This window comes from Thamnophis elegans, chromosome 11, assembly GCF_009769535.1.
Source record: "Thamnophis elegans isolate rThaEle1 chromosome 11, rThaEle1.pri, whole genome shotgun sequence".
Taxonomy (NCBI): Eukaryota; Metazoa; Chordata; class Lepidosauria; order Squamata; family Colubridae; genus Thamnophis; species Thamnophis elegans.
The window spans coordinates 68,491,503-68,506,114 of NC_045551.1; the positions used below are offsets into that span (position 1 = coordinate 68,491,503).

Consider the following 14,612-nt stretch of genomic DNA (forward strand, 5'->3'; position numbering starts at 1 on the left):
GACCTCGGAAGGATGGGAGGCTGAGTCAGCCTTATCTGATTCGTATCGAACTTCCTGGCTGTGGGCAGAGTTTAGCCTGCAATGTCGCATTCTAACCACTGTGCCACCACGGCTCTTATAAGTTAGTTTTCAAGTCTAACCTATATCTGTGATTAATGGAAACCCCAGGATGCTTCTGTGCTTATTTATACAGTGTTTTATACCTTGCAGTGCGATGGACAATACATTCCTCTTCCGAGTCTTCAAGGCATAGCTGTTTTGAACATCCCAAGCTACGCTGGTGGGACAAATTTCTGGGGTGGGACCAAGGAAGATGACGTAAGTCTTGCTCTTCAGCTTACGTGCTTCCCAAGTCCTCGGTTTACGACCACAATAGATCCCAACATTTCTGTTGCTAAGTGAGACATTTCCTAAGTGAATTTTGTCACATTTTACAACCTTTCTTGTCACAGCGGTTGAGCGAACCACTGCAGTTGTTAAGTAAGTCACTCGGTTGTTAAGTGAATCTGGATTCCCCATTGGCTTGGCTTGTCCACTGCAACCGCTGTAAATGTGAATTGGTTGTCAAGCATTGGAATTTTGATCATGTGACCATGGGGACAAACTTAGAATAATTTTACTGTCACATTGGATGTACAATGATCGGCACACAATAAAATGAAATTCTGTTGCCCACAGCTCTCCAAGGGCCACCAATTCCAGCATACGTGACTGTGAAAATAGCAATAGACTTATACTCTGCTTCACAGTGGCTTCCCAGCCCTCTCTAAGCCGTTTACAAAGTCAGCCTCTGGCCCCCAACAATCTGGGTCCTCATTTTATCCAACTTTGAAGGACGGAAGGCTGAGTCAACCTTGAACTGGTCAGGATCGAACTTCCTCGCAGTGGGCAGAGTTAGCTAGCAATTGTGCATTCACCCCATTGGGAGGGAAGGAAGGAAGGAAGGAAGGAAGGAAGGAAGGAAGGAAGGAAGGAAGGAAGGAAAGAAGGAATGTAGGCAAAAAGGAAGAGCAATAACAATAGCACTTAGACTTATATAACACTTCACAGTGCTTTTACGCTCTCTCTAAGCTGTTGACAGAGTCAGCCTCTTCCCCCCAACAATTTGGGTCCTCATTTTACCCACCTGGGAAGGATGGAAGGCTGAGTCAACCTTGAGCCAGGCAGGATCTTACTGCTAGCAGTGAGCTAAATTACCTGCAATACTGCATTCTAACAACGGACGGAAGGAAGGAAGGAAGGAAGGAAGGAAGGAAGGAGAAAAGGAAGAGCTATAGCAATAGTACTTAGACTTATATACCACTTCACAGTGTTTTTACAGCCCGCTCTAAGCGGTTTATAGAGTCAGCCTCTTGCCCCCAACAATCCGAGTCCTCATTTTACCCACCTAGGAGGGACGGAAGGCTGAGTCAACCTTGAGCCGGTCAGGATCGAACTTCCTGGCTGTGGGCAGAATTTTTGCCTGCAATCCTGCATTCTAACCACGACTCATTGTGCCTATCTGTATAAGATACTTTCGACGTGGATTTCGCTTCAGGCTGCGAAAGGGATGGTTGGCAGTTGACAGAGAAACTCTTCTCATGCTCCTTCTCTAAATAGCTTTGATAAATGGTACATGCATTGTTGGCATTTCCAGCAGCCCAAAGGTTCTCATATTCTGACAAAAGATTCCAGCCGCAACTCTGTGAACAGTAATTCTTTCCAATACTTTGGTAGTGACCTTTAAAATGACAGTTCTGTTCCAAACCTCTACCTTCTCCGATATTTAAGAAATGCCAATTTATAACCTGGAGCGAAAAACTTAATAATAGCAATAGCCATAGCAGTTAGACTTATATACCGCTTCATAGGGCTTTCAGCCCTCTCTAAGCGGTTTACAGAGTCAGCATATATTGCCCCCAACAACAATCTGGGTCCTCATTTTACCCACCTCGGAAGGATGGAAGGCTGAGTCAACCCTGAGCCGGTGAGATTTGAACCGCCGAACTGCAGAACTGCAGTCAGCTGAAGTAGCCTGCAGTGCTGCACTCTAACCACTGCGCCACCTCGGCTCTATACTAGTCCCTGAATGACTTCAGGGCCAGAATGCAAATGTTGGAATATACAAATGTGAATCACAGTGTCGGGGTTCGAAATAGCATCCAAAAGTGAATCAGAGTCCAAGGCAAAGTATTGCTCAAAGTTCCAATTGATTAAGGGAGACATGTTGGCACATCTGGGAAAACCCGAATCTGAAAGCTTCCCGGTTTTCCCCACCCAGTTGAAAGTTCAAGATCTTGCCCCCACACCCACCAGCCCAGCCCATAGTCCAATCTCCCACTGCCATGCTGGCAGCTTCCTCCCATCCAGTTCCAGTCAGGTGCAGAGATGCAAAGATAAAGGATGACCTTAGATTTCTAGAAAGAATGTTGTTATGGCTACCTAGCATCTAACTCCATACAATCCCCTCCTCCCATTTTCCCACAATAGAAAATGCCTCGTAGAATAATAGAAAGTGTGGCAGGCCAAAGATCCACAAGAAAATAATGGCTGCAGGCCTGACACACAAGGCATAAAAGATTTCTCTCTCTTCTCCAGATCTTTGGGGCGCCATCATTCGATGATAAAATCTTGGAGGTGGTGGCAGTATTTGGCAGCATGCAGATGGCCGTTTCCCGGGTGATCAAGCTTCAACATCATAGAATAGCCCAGGTTTGTCTGTTGCCCAGAGAAAAGGAAATGAGAGCGTTCCCTATTATTGTGGTCCGCCAGTGATTAGTGGAGCTGGCAGCAGATTTGGACAGTGAGGAGGTTGGGGAGGAACCTGGGCCAGTCCTGGAGTCTGGGGAAGGCTCTGACGAGGGCTCTGTGTCGGAGGCAGAGAGGGGGCCAGGGCCGTCTGACAGTTATCAGCTGCCTTCAGAGTCAGACATCAGTGAGGCAGAGGAACAGCTGGAGCCTGTTCCCAGTGTGCGCATGTGCAGATTTGCCAGACGAAAGGAACAGCTAAAGGACAGGGGTCGACTTGGGAGTAAAGGCCACAGGTGGACGGTGAATGGCCCCTCCCAGAGGAAATAAAAGAGGAGCGAAAGGGGAGTGGAGTTTGCAGGAGACCATTAGTTTGTTTATTTAGTGAGCAAATTTCTTCACCCCCATCTATTCTCTGCCTCCCAGCTGATCGGGAGGACACGGGGATTTTAGAGTTTAGAGTTTAGAGTTTTAGAGTTTTATTTCATTTGTATGCCGCCCTTTTCCCTGAAGGGACTCAGGGCGGCTCACAACTCAAACAAGGGAAGGGGGATACAGACCGTTGACAACAACACAAAACAATACATAATTAAAAAGCGCAACAATCATACCATTCGAGATAGGGGCAACGGTTCTTTAGCCCCAGGCCTGTCGGAACAGCCAGGTTTTAAGGGCTATGCGGAAGGCCTGGAGGGTGGTGAGGGTGCGAATCTCCACGGGGAGTTCGTTCCAGAGGGTCGGAGCAGCCACAGAGAAGGCTCCCCTCCGGGTAGTCGCCAGTCGACACTGGGCGGCGGATGGAATTTGGAGGAGGCCTAATCTGTGGGATCTAATCGGTCTGGTGGAGGTAATTGGCAGCAGGCGGTCTCTCAAGTACCCAGGTCCAATACCATGAAGGGCTTTATAAGTAAATTTTGCAGTATCCTTCCCCTGCCACGCCCACCAAGCCACGCCCACAGAACCGGTAGTGAAAAAAATGTGAATCCCACCCCTGGCCTGGAGAGGAACCACCGTTCTTTGTGGGAATCTGCTTGAACGTCTTCCGGTGGGCTGAAATCTCTTTACTCTTTTCCAGTGCAGGGCGGTGAAGATCACCATCCTTGGGGATGAAGGCGTCCCCGTTCAGGTCGATGGGGAAGCTTGGATCCAGCCCCCAGGGATCATTAAAATTGTGCACAAGAACAGAGCGCAGATGCTCACGCGAGACAGAGTACGTCGGAGGGGGACGGGGGACGGGGTCTTTCTCCTCTAACACACAGAGACCATAATAATAAAAAAGCAGGGAGAATGCAGGTTGCAAGAGTCCCTTTAGTGACTGCTCAGAGTTACAACACCGGTGGGAAAAAAAGGTGACTTTCGGCAAGTTTTTCATACTTACGACCCCACGGTCACCTGATCCAAATTCAGATGCTCGGCAGCTGATTCGTATTGATGAAAGTTGCAGAGTCCCAGGGTCACACGATGCCCTTTTGTGATCTTCTGACTGGAGGAGGAGAAACACACTGGTTTTAAAACCATTTTAAAGCCAAATCTGTTTCTCAAATGTTAGGAGGCTCTCTGGTGTTTGCGTATCACTAACTCTATCTCTTTATCTATCTATCTCTTTATCTCTTTATCTATCTATCTATCTATCTATCTATCTATCTATCTATCTATCATCTATCTATCATCTCTCCGTCCATCCATCCATTTATCTATTTATCTATTTCACTCTATATCTATCTATCTATCTATCTATCTATCTATCTATCTATCTATCTATCTATCTATCTATCTATCATCTATCTATCATCTCTCCATCCATCCATCCATTTATCTATTTATCTATTTCACTCTATATCTATCTATCTATCTATCTATCTATCTATCTATCTATCTATCTATCTATCTATCTATCTATCTATCTATCTATCTATCTATCTATCTTCCTATCCACCCACCCCATCCATCCATCCATCCATCCATCCATCTATCTCTTTATCTATCCATCCATCCATCCATCCATCCATCCATCCATCCATCTATCCATCCATTTCACTCTATATCTATATCTATATCTATATCTATATCTATATCTATATCTATATCTATATCTATATCTATATCTATATCTATATCTATATCTATATCTATATCTATCTATCTATCTATCTATCTATCTATCTATCTATCTATCTATCTATCTATCTATCTATCTTCCTACCTACCCGCCCTGCCCCGCCCACCCACCCCCATCCATCCATCCATCCATCCATCCATCCATCCATCCATCCATCCCTATCTACATCTCTATTGCTCTATTGCTCTATCTATCTATCTATCTATCTATCTATCTATCTATCTATCTATATTGCTATCATCTATCTGTCTGTCTGTCTGTCTGTCTGTCTCTCATCTACACACACCCACACACGTACATCCCCCCACCAGAGAGCCACACAGACACAGACAGACAGACAGACAGACACACACACACACACATATATACACGTCCAGATTCTTAATGAGGTTTGTGTGATTCCTCTGGATTTAAGACCCATCTTTGCCAATTTTCAAGAAATGACAAGAGAGAGAGCAAGAGCGAGAGAGAGAGAGACAGAGAGAGACAGACAGACAGACAGACAGAATGTCTTTTGTCATTTTTTCATTGCAAGGTGCACCGTTAAACTACTAGACCACGAATGCCCGACTGTGCTGTGCCTTCAATAATACCTGATGTATTTATTTCTTCCCAATTCTGAACAGGCCTTTGAAAGTACGTTAAAATCCTGGGAAGATAAACAGAAGTGCGATTCTTGCAAACCAGGGTTGCGGTCTCCGTTGTATCCGCACCAGGCGGTGGAACTGGCTTCGGAGGAAGAGACGGCCCAGCTCCAGGCTTGTTCTCAGGTGGCGGAAGAGCTGATCACCAGGTGAGGAGGAGACTCAAGGCAAAAAATCTGTAGAGATTCCCAAGTCATCCAGGTCCAGGTTGTCCCAAAGGGGCTTTTTAAAAACGCAACTGGAATTCTTTTGCTTCTCATCCAAGAAGCTTCTTCAGTTCTGACTGTATGGTGGGGAATGGAAGGATTTATACACCTTGCAGACAGCTGGTCATTTGCATCCTTTTAGAGGGTCCTTGAGGCCACCTGGAGGTTTATCTGTGTCCTCAGGGTCACCTGAGTGACACAAATGGTTCCTGTAGTCTGCAATTTTTTTCCCTCTGGAAATCCATTCCTCCTCCCACACCCTTCCAAGGGTCTCCATCCCAAATTATACGGCTAAAGGTCTGTAGAGATTCTCCATCATTCAGGTCACGATTGTCCTAATGGGGCTTTTTTTCAGGAGGTAAAACTGGACTTCCTTGTTTTTTCCTTTTGAAGATGTTTCCCTTCTCATCCAAGAAGCTTCTTCAGCTGTGACTGGATTGGGGGGGGGGACTGATACTCCTTGCAGACAGCTGGTCATTTGCATCCTTTTAGAGGGTTGTTGAAGCCACCTGGAGGTTTATCTGTGTCCTCAGGGTCACCTGAGTGGTGCAAATGGTTCCTGTAGTCTGCAATTTTTCCCTCTGGAAATCCATTCCTCCTCCCACACCATTCCAAGGGTCTCCATCCCAAATTATACAGCTAAAGGTCTGTAGAGATTCTCCATCATTCAGGTCATGGTTGTCCTAATGGGGCTTTTTTTCAGGAGGTAAAACTGGACATCCTTGTTTTTTTCCTTTTGAAGATGTTTCCCTTCTCATCCAAGAAGCTTCTTCAGCTGTGACTGGATTGGGGGGGAAGGGAAGGACTGATATTCCTTGCAGACAGCTGGTCATTTGCATCCTTTTAGAGGGTCATTGAGGCCACTTGGAGGTTTATCTGTGTCCTCAGGATCACCTGAGTGGTGCAAATGGTTCCTGTAGTCTGCAATTTTTCCCTCTGGAAATCCATTCCTCCTCCCACACCATTCCAAGGGTCTCCATCCCAAATTATATAGCTAAAGGTCTGTAGAGATTCTCCATCATTCAGGTCACGATTGTCCTAATGGGGCTTTTTTTCAGGAGACAACTGGACATCCTTGTTTTATTCTTTTGAAAATGTTTCCCTTCTCATCATCTTCATCCCCACCATCCGGTCAGAGCTGAAGAAGCTTCTTGGATGAGAAGCGAAACATCTTCAAAATAAAAAAAGAAGAAAGTCCAGTTGCCTCCTGAAAAAGCACCTTTGAGATTAAAAGTGGTTAATCATTTCATGCCTTCTTTATGGGGCCTCTGAATCCATCAGGTTATAGTTGTCTCAAAAATGTTTTTTTCCCCAAAAAGGCAACTGGATTTTCTTGGTTTTTTCCCTTTAAAAAAAATACTGGTAGTCCTCAACTTACGACAGTTCATTTAGTGACTGTTTGAAGTTACAACGGCACTGGAAAAAGTGACTTATGACTGTTTTTCACACTTACGGCCGTTGCAAGCATCCCCATGGTCACACGATCGGAATTCAAAACGCTTGGCAACTGACTCGCATTTACGACGGTTGCAGCGGGGGTCACCTGATCGGCTTTTGCGACCTCCTGACCAACAAAGTCAACGGGGAAGCCAGATTCACTTAACAACCGTGTTGCTAAATAGTAGCAGGGATTCATTTAACGACCGTGGCAAGAAAGGTCGTAAAATCGAGGCAAACTCCCTCAGGAAACGTCTCGCTTAGCAGTGGAAATTTGGGGCTCAGTTGTGGTCGTATGGCGAGGACTGACTATATCTATGATTGCTATTTTTTTATGCTTTGGTCATTTTTAACTCTGGTTACTGTTCTTTTTATTGTTTTGATTCTGTTTTAAAGCCCACCCAGAGTTGTATATCGGAGACGGGCAGCTTAATAAGGTTTGATAAATAAATACCAACACATTTTCTGGGCTTTTAAATTCTCTTTCTCTTTTATTCCCCCCTTCTCCAATCTGCTCTTTCCCACAGGATATGTGAAGCTGCCAAAACTCACAGCCTCTTGGAGCAAGAACTGGCCCATGCGGTGAACGCCTGTTCTCACGCTTTAACCAAGGGTGGTCCAAAATTCCCAGAGGTGAGGGCGAAAAAAGAGAAAGATTTGTCTTCAAATAAGTTCTCAATAAGAATCGAGGTCACGTGAAGTGTTGATACCACTTTATAAGGCCTTGGTAAGGCCCACATTGGAATACAGCATTCAGTTTTGGTCGCCACAATGTACAAAAGATGTGGAGACTCTAGAAAGAGTGCAGAGAAGAGCAACAAAGAGGATGAGGGGACTGGAGGATAAAACATATGAAGAACGGTTGCAGGAATTGGGTATGTCTAGTTTAATGAAAAGAAGGACTAGGGGAGACAGGATAGCAGTCTTCCAATATCTCAGGGGTTGCCACAAAGAAGAGGGAGTCAAGCTATTCTCCAAGGCACCTGAGAGCAGCAATGGGTGGAAGCAATGGGTGGAAACTAATCAAGGAGAGAAGCAACTTAGAACTGAGGAGGAATTTCCTGACAGTGAAAGAATTAATCAGTGGAACAGAAATTGCCTCCAGAAGTTGTGAATGCTCCAACACTGGAAGTCTTTAAGAAGATGTTGGAGAGCCATTTGTCTGAAATAATATGGGGCCGTGATGGCAAACCTATGTCACACGTGGCCGAAGTGGCACACAGAGCCATGTCGCCTGGCACAGGTGGCATTGCCCGTTCCTCTTTGGGTGTTCTGGCACGCATGAGCACCCGACCATCAGCTGGCCTTTGTGTGTGCGAGCAATGCGGGAAAGCGGAGCAGCTGGTCTTCTGTTCTCCGGCATGCGCGTGTGCGGCTGGTAGCTGATCGGTGTATAAGCATGCGCAACAGTAACTGGAAAACTTGCTAACTGGCACGCATGCATGCACTGGGAACCGGAAGTTCATTGCCTGGTGCACGATGTCCCCTGGGCAGCTCCTCTCCCTGGTCATGGCCCAGACGAGCATGCGTGCGAAGTGCTCCCTTTTTTGGGGCGCTTGGTGCTGTGCGTGAGCTCCCCTCACACTGTTTGCTCACTAAAGGAACAGTTGTACAGGGCTGCCTATAATTAAATGTACAGCTGGGACCTTCATGGTTTCTTTTTCCCCCTCCTCTGCAGAGCCTTAGCAGAAACACCGCGCTAGAAATCGCTGCCACCGTGAAGGCGTTACATGACGAAACAGAATCCTTGTTAGTTGGAAAAGTCTTGCTGGTAAGACAATGAACTGCCATTTCTCAAACGGTGATATTGGCCCGAAAGAATCCGTGAAGTATTTCTTTACAGTGGCGTTGGAAACCCATAGCCTCCTTCCACTCTTTCCAGACCCAAACCCTTCTCTTCACCCTGCTGGTTTTCTTGACTATCCAATTCTGCTTTAGTGGAGCGATCCCACTAAAGATAGATGGATGGATGGATGGATGGATGGATGGATGGATGGATGGATGGATGGATGGATGGATAGATAGATAGATAGATAGATAGATAGATAGATAGATAGATAGATAGAAGGAAGATAGGCAGACCGACAGACAGACAGACAGACAGACAGACAGACAGACAGGTAGGTAGGTAGGTAGGTAGATAGATAGATAGATAGATAGACAGACAGACAGACAGACAGATGGAAGATAGATAGATAGATAGATAGATAGATAGATAGATAGATAGATAGATAGAAGATAGATAGATAGATAGATAGATAGATAGAAGATAGAAATACATACAGATAGATAGAAGATAGATAGATAGATAGATAGATAGATAGATAGATAGAAGATAGATAGATAGATAGATAGATAGATAGATAGATAGATAGATAGATGGAAGATAGATAGATAGATAGATAGATGGAAGATAGATAGATAGATGGAAGATAGAGATAGATAGATGGATGGATGGATGGATGGATGGAAGATAGACAGACGGACGGACAGACAGACAGACAGAGACAGACAGACAGACAGACAGATGGAAGATACACAGAGAGACAGACAGACAGATAGATGGAGGATAGATAGATGGACAGACAGACAGACAGACAGACAGACAGACAGATAGATAGATACCGGTAGATAGATAGACAGACAGATAGATAGACAGATAATAGATAATGACAGATGATTTAAGCTAAATAGTTGATACTAGCAAAGAGGAATATTTGTAGCTCAGGGCTGAAATAATGAGTCCTAGGTCAGTGCTCTGAGGGCACCAAGGACACCTCAGATAGTTGATTGACAGATTATAGATAGATGATCTAACTATATAGCTACATAAATATAGAGAGGTGATATAGACAATCATTAAGACAATCCAGTCTAACAAAATTATAATTTTCTGTTTTGGTAGCAATTGGAATCCCCTTGCGAGGAGTTGCTGGTGTCGGCAGTGCACAATCTGGAGGCTGAATTGAGAAAGTTGGCCGAAATCCCTTGGCTCTGCTATATTCTGCAGATCAATGATGACGAGGTGGGTGGAATTCTCGCACACAAGCCCCAATCTTCACTGCCACCCCCCCTTTTGCGTGGAATCGGGCCTGCCTTGAAAAATCTGATCCAGGTGCAGGAAAGTTAACTGTCAGAGGTTATGAATGCTTTGGACATCAATTGGAGGAGGTATTTGAACTTCGAACACAGCACCCCTTCCACCGAAGCATCCCTTCTGATTGACACTGAAAAAAGATAACAGCTGCTTTAAAGCTCTTGAAAGATTCAGAAAAGTTAATGGGATTTTAAAAGCAGCTTCATCCGCCCCCCTTTTTTTTCTCAAATCAGCACACGAGCCTGAATAAAAACAGCTTCTTTTTTTAAAAAAGCAGGCGCTGTGCTTATTACACCCGATCTGGATCATTTTTTTCTGCACCCTTTTTTTGAAGCATATTCAATTCTATTTGGCTGCTGGTAAATATGGATTTTTGACTGTCCTTTGAGTAGAAAAGGCAAGGGTTGATCTAGCCAGGTTTTGGTTGTGAGCAGAGAATATAAATATGTTTTGGAGGTTTTTTTTGGTTTGCTGTAGGTAAGATTTTATTACGAGGAATGCAACTTAGTAGAAAAATTGCTTCATAATATAGTTAATTTGCACCCAAGAGTTATCTAGTTTTGAAAAGGGGTGACTTCACCCTCCCTTCAGAACATTTCCATATTGTGGAATGATTCCTAAAATTCCTCCACTTGGCAAACATGCTGTCTTTCTGGTTCGTGCTTAAAAGCAGGGGTCACCAACCTTCGGACCTCAGGGACCACTAAATTCATAATTTTAAATCCCGTGGGCCACTAATATGACCTGCCCAATGACCGGCTGGGTGGGCGTGGCTAGGTGGTCATGTGACTGGATGGGCATGGCCAACGTGATGTCACTCACATTGAGAGGCACCTCTACTCACCCCTCTCCTCCCAGCTAGTCTGGATGGGCGTGGCCAACGTGATGTCACTCACATTGAGAGGCACCTCTACTCGGCCCTCCCCTCCCAGCTAGTCTGGATGGGCATGGCCAACGTGATGTCACTCACATTGAGAGGCACCTCTACTCACCCCTCTCCTCCCAGCTAGTCTGGATGGGCATGGCCAACGTGATGTCACTCACATTGAGAGGCACCTCTACTCGCCCCTCTCCTCCCAGCTAGTCTGGATGGGCGTGGCCAACGTGATGTCACTCACATTGAGAGGCACCTCTACTCGGCCCTCCCCTCCCAGCTAGTCTTCCCCTGCCCACCCGGGCTCCTTAGGGCCCCAACAGGAAGCAGTTGCTGGAGCTAAGCAGCCTCCAGGAGAAAGAGTTGGCAAAACAGCTCAGTTCAAATTGGATCGGACCGAGAAGGAGGCTCAGCAGAAGCACCTTACTGAGGACTAGGAGCATAGGCTTTCCAAGCAGAGGGAAGACCTGCGGGAGTGCAAGGCCAGGCGCCGTCGCCTGGAGGCTCAGCGGGCTGAGATGGTCAGCCAGTTCCAGGCCATGATGCAGTCCCACTGGAACGAGGCCCTCTGGCTCTTCCCCACCAGCAACTCTTCCCTCCAGCCTTCGCCCAAAGCCCCCCACCAGGAGGCTGAAGCAGACCCCAAGTGGGAATTTCTGCCCCCTTCTGACCCCCACAAAAAGACCCCGAAGGGGGAGACTCTCTGCAGCAAAACAAGCGTTCATTGCACCTATCCATCTCAGGGGCCGTAGTTTGAGGACCCCTGATTTAGTGCAATATAAAAAATGCAAATCATTTTTCTGCGGACCACCAAAATTTTCTCACGGACCCCCCAGTTGGTGAGCGCTGCTTTAAAGGATAAACTTGGATAAATGAAAGATAACTTCATTAAAGAAAGGAAGGGAAGAAGGAAGAAAAGGAGGGGAGGAAGGAAGTAGAGAATGGAGGGTCGAAGGAAAGGAAAGGAGTGGAGGGTAGAAGAGAGAGGAAGAGAAGGAGAGAAAGTAGGAGAGGAAGAAGAAGTGTGGAGGAGAGGTAAGGGAAGAAGAAAGAGGTAAGGGAAGGTTGGTAGAAGGGAGAGAAAAAGAAGAAGAGGGAGGAAGAGAAAGAAAGAGAAGGAGAGAAGGTAGGAAGGAGAAGAAAAAGGGTAGGAATAGGGAAGAGGTAAAGGAAGGAAGAAGGGGACGGAGACAAGGAAGGAAGGAAGTAGAGAAGGGAGGGAGGGAGAAAAGAAAGAGAAAACGAGGTGGTGTCATAGTAGGTGCGAAGGATGGTAAACAAAGCACTCCAAACTATACCTTATAATCTTTTAAATGGAATAATAATAATATAAGAATGGCAAAGAAAAAGAATAACTATGTGAATGTGTACTATAACTGTATGTAAGAGAATAAATGACAGTAAAAATATAAAGCACAATATAGGTAAATGATATTTGGTCATAAGTAGCTAAGTACAAATAAATAAAGAATTGTACATGGATAACGAACAAGGAGATTATGAATGAAAAGATAGAAATGTATAGAAGGGAAAACACTAACTGCAAAGAAACCGATTTGAACTGCGGGTATGATATACGACGGAACTTATTGTTCCTATGTTGTTTTTAAGTCATGTGTTTGTTTCTGTTGATGTGCTTATGTGTTTAAAATAAAAAATTTACTACCAAAAAAAAGAAAAAAAGAAAAAAAAAGAAAGATAACTTCATTTTTCTTTCATCTGATCAAGATTATTCATTTTGTTTTACCTTTTGGACTTATAACCATCCTTTTTAACGAAGCGCATCTTGTACTGAATAGATAAGAGTCGTTATTTTTAAAAAAAAATATTATAGTTTAATCTCCTGATTATTTGATCTCCTTATTTTAACAAATAAACTGGTGGATGCATCAAATGAAGAAAGAGAAAAAAAAATGATCTTATTATTATTATTATTATTATTATTATTATTTTTTAGGATCCACCTTTGGAATACTGTAAAAGAAACAGCCGAAGTACCATGTTTCGTATAGTGCCAAAGTTTAAAAAGGAAAAGGTTCAAAAACAGAAGACTAGCACCCAGCCTGGTATGTTTTCAAAAATATTGTTGATTTGAAGAGACAAGGTTGTGAGTGGACTGTGTGTGTGTAGCACAATGTGCACCGAGATTGTCTTGGGCTTCCTTGTTAGTCCATCTTCATGATGACTTGAAGTTGCTTTATCCCACGAGAAAGTTGTCTCTTACATCGACTTGCGGGTCAAGGATGTATAAATATCATGGCTTAAGGAGGCCACTTAAAAGTTCTTAGATGTTCTTCAAGCTTTAGCAACCCACAGGTTTTTTTTTTAAAGACACTATGTACTGTCTTACTGGTCTTCTCTAGAAGATGCAGTCCCTTGACAGTTCTTAGATGTTCTTCAAGCTTTAGCAAGCCATTGAGTTTCTTTTAAAGACACTATGTGCTATCTTACTGGTCTTCTCTAGAAGATGCAGTCCCTTGACAGTTTGTAGATGTTCTTCAAGCTTTAGCAAGCCATTGAGTTTCTTTTAAAGACACTATGTGCTATCTTACTGGTCTTCTCTAGAAGATGCAGTCCCTTGACAGTTTGTAGATGTTCTTCAAGCTTTAGCAAGCCATTGAGTTTCTTTTAAAGACACTATGTGCTATCTTACTGGTCTTCTCTAGAAGATGCAGTCCCTTGACAGTTCGTAGATGTTCTTCAAGCATTAGCAAGCCATTGAGTTTCTTTTAAAGACACTATGTGCTATCTTACTGGTCTTCTCTAGAAGATGCAGTCCCTTGACAGTTCGTAGATGTTCTTCAAGCATTAGCAAGCCATTGAGTTTCTTTTAAAGACACTATATGCTATCTTACTGGTCTTCTCTAGAAGATGCAGTCCCTTGGCAGTTCTTAGATGTTCTTCAAGCTTTAGCAAGCCATTGAGTTTCTTTTAAAGACACTATGTGCTATCTTACTGGTCTTCTCTAGAAGATGCAGTCCCTTGACAGTTCGTAGATGTTCTTCAAGCTTTAGCAAGCCATTGAGTTTCTTTTAAAGACACTATATGCTATCTTACTGGTCTTCTCTGGAAGATGCAGTCCCTGCAGTTCGTAGATGTTCTTCAAGCTTTAGCAAGCCAGTGAGTTTCTTTAAAGACACTATATGCTATGTTACTGGTTTTCTCTAGCAAATTCAGCCAGTCCTCAAGTGTTTTGACAGTGGACTATCAAACTACCACAAGAGAGAAAACTTGACCGATGCCCTCTGTGAATGCGTTCTTCTCTCAGAACATGCTACTAATTTCTACATTGTTCAAGGTTTCCTCTACAGAAAGCTCAGCATAGAAACTATTATCTAAACGAAGAATAACACTTTTTTTAGATACTGAAGCTCCGCAGAACATTTATTTTTATTACTTTTCTCATTGCTGCAGGTTGCATTAGGCACTAAAACATAGTCCTGTTTTTTTTAACACAACATCATACCAGGATTTCAGTTTCAAAGTGCTAAAAAAAATGCCAGGGGAA

At 44.1% G+C, this 14,612-nt stretch overlaps 1 protein-coding gene across 2 annotated transcripts in view; it reads left to right on the top strand.

The window, feature by feature from the left end:
• DGKH (diacylglycerol kinase eta) overlaps positions 1-14,612 on the top strand; it is a 102,580-nt gene that overhangs the window by 76,839 nt on the left and 11,129 nt on the right. For both annotated transcript variants that reach the window (XM_032226926.1, XM_032226927.1), the window contains exons 21-28: positions 211-318; positions 2,578-2,691; positions 3,803-3,937; positions 5,473-5,639; positions 7,661-7,766; positions 8,812-8,904; positions 10,039-10,158; positions 13,062-13,170. In XM_032226926.1, coding sequence (XP_032082817.1) covers positions 211-318; positions 2,578-2,691; positions 3,803-3,937; positions 5,473-5,639; positions 7,661-7,766; positions 8,812-8,904; positions 10,039-10,158; positions 13,062-13,170 — 952 coding nt within the window. The remainder of the gene's footprint in view (positions 1-210; positions 319-2,577; positions 2,692-3,802; positions 3,938-5,472; positions 5,640-7,660; positions 7,767-8,811; positions 8,905-10,038; positions 10,159-13,061; positions 13,171-14,612) is intronic.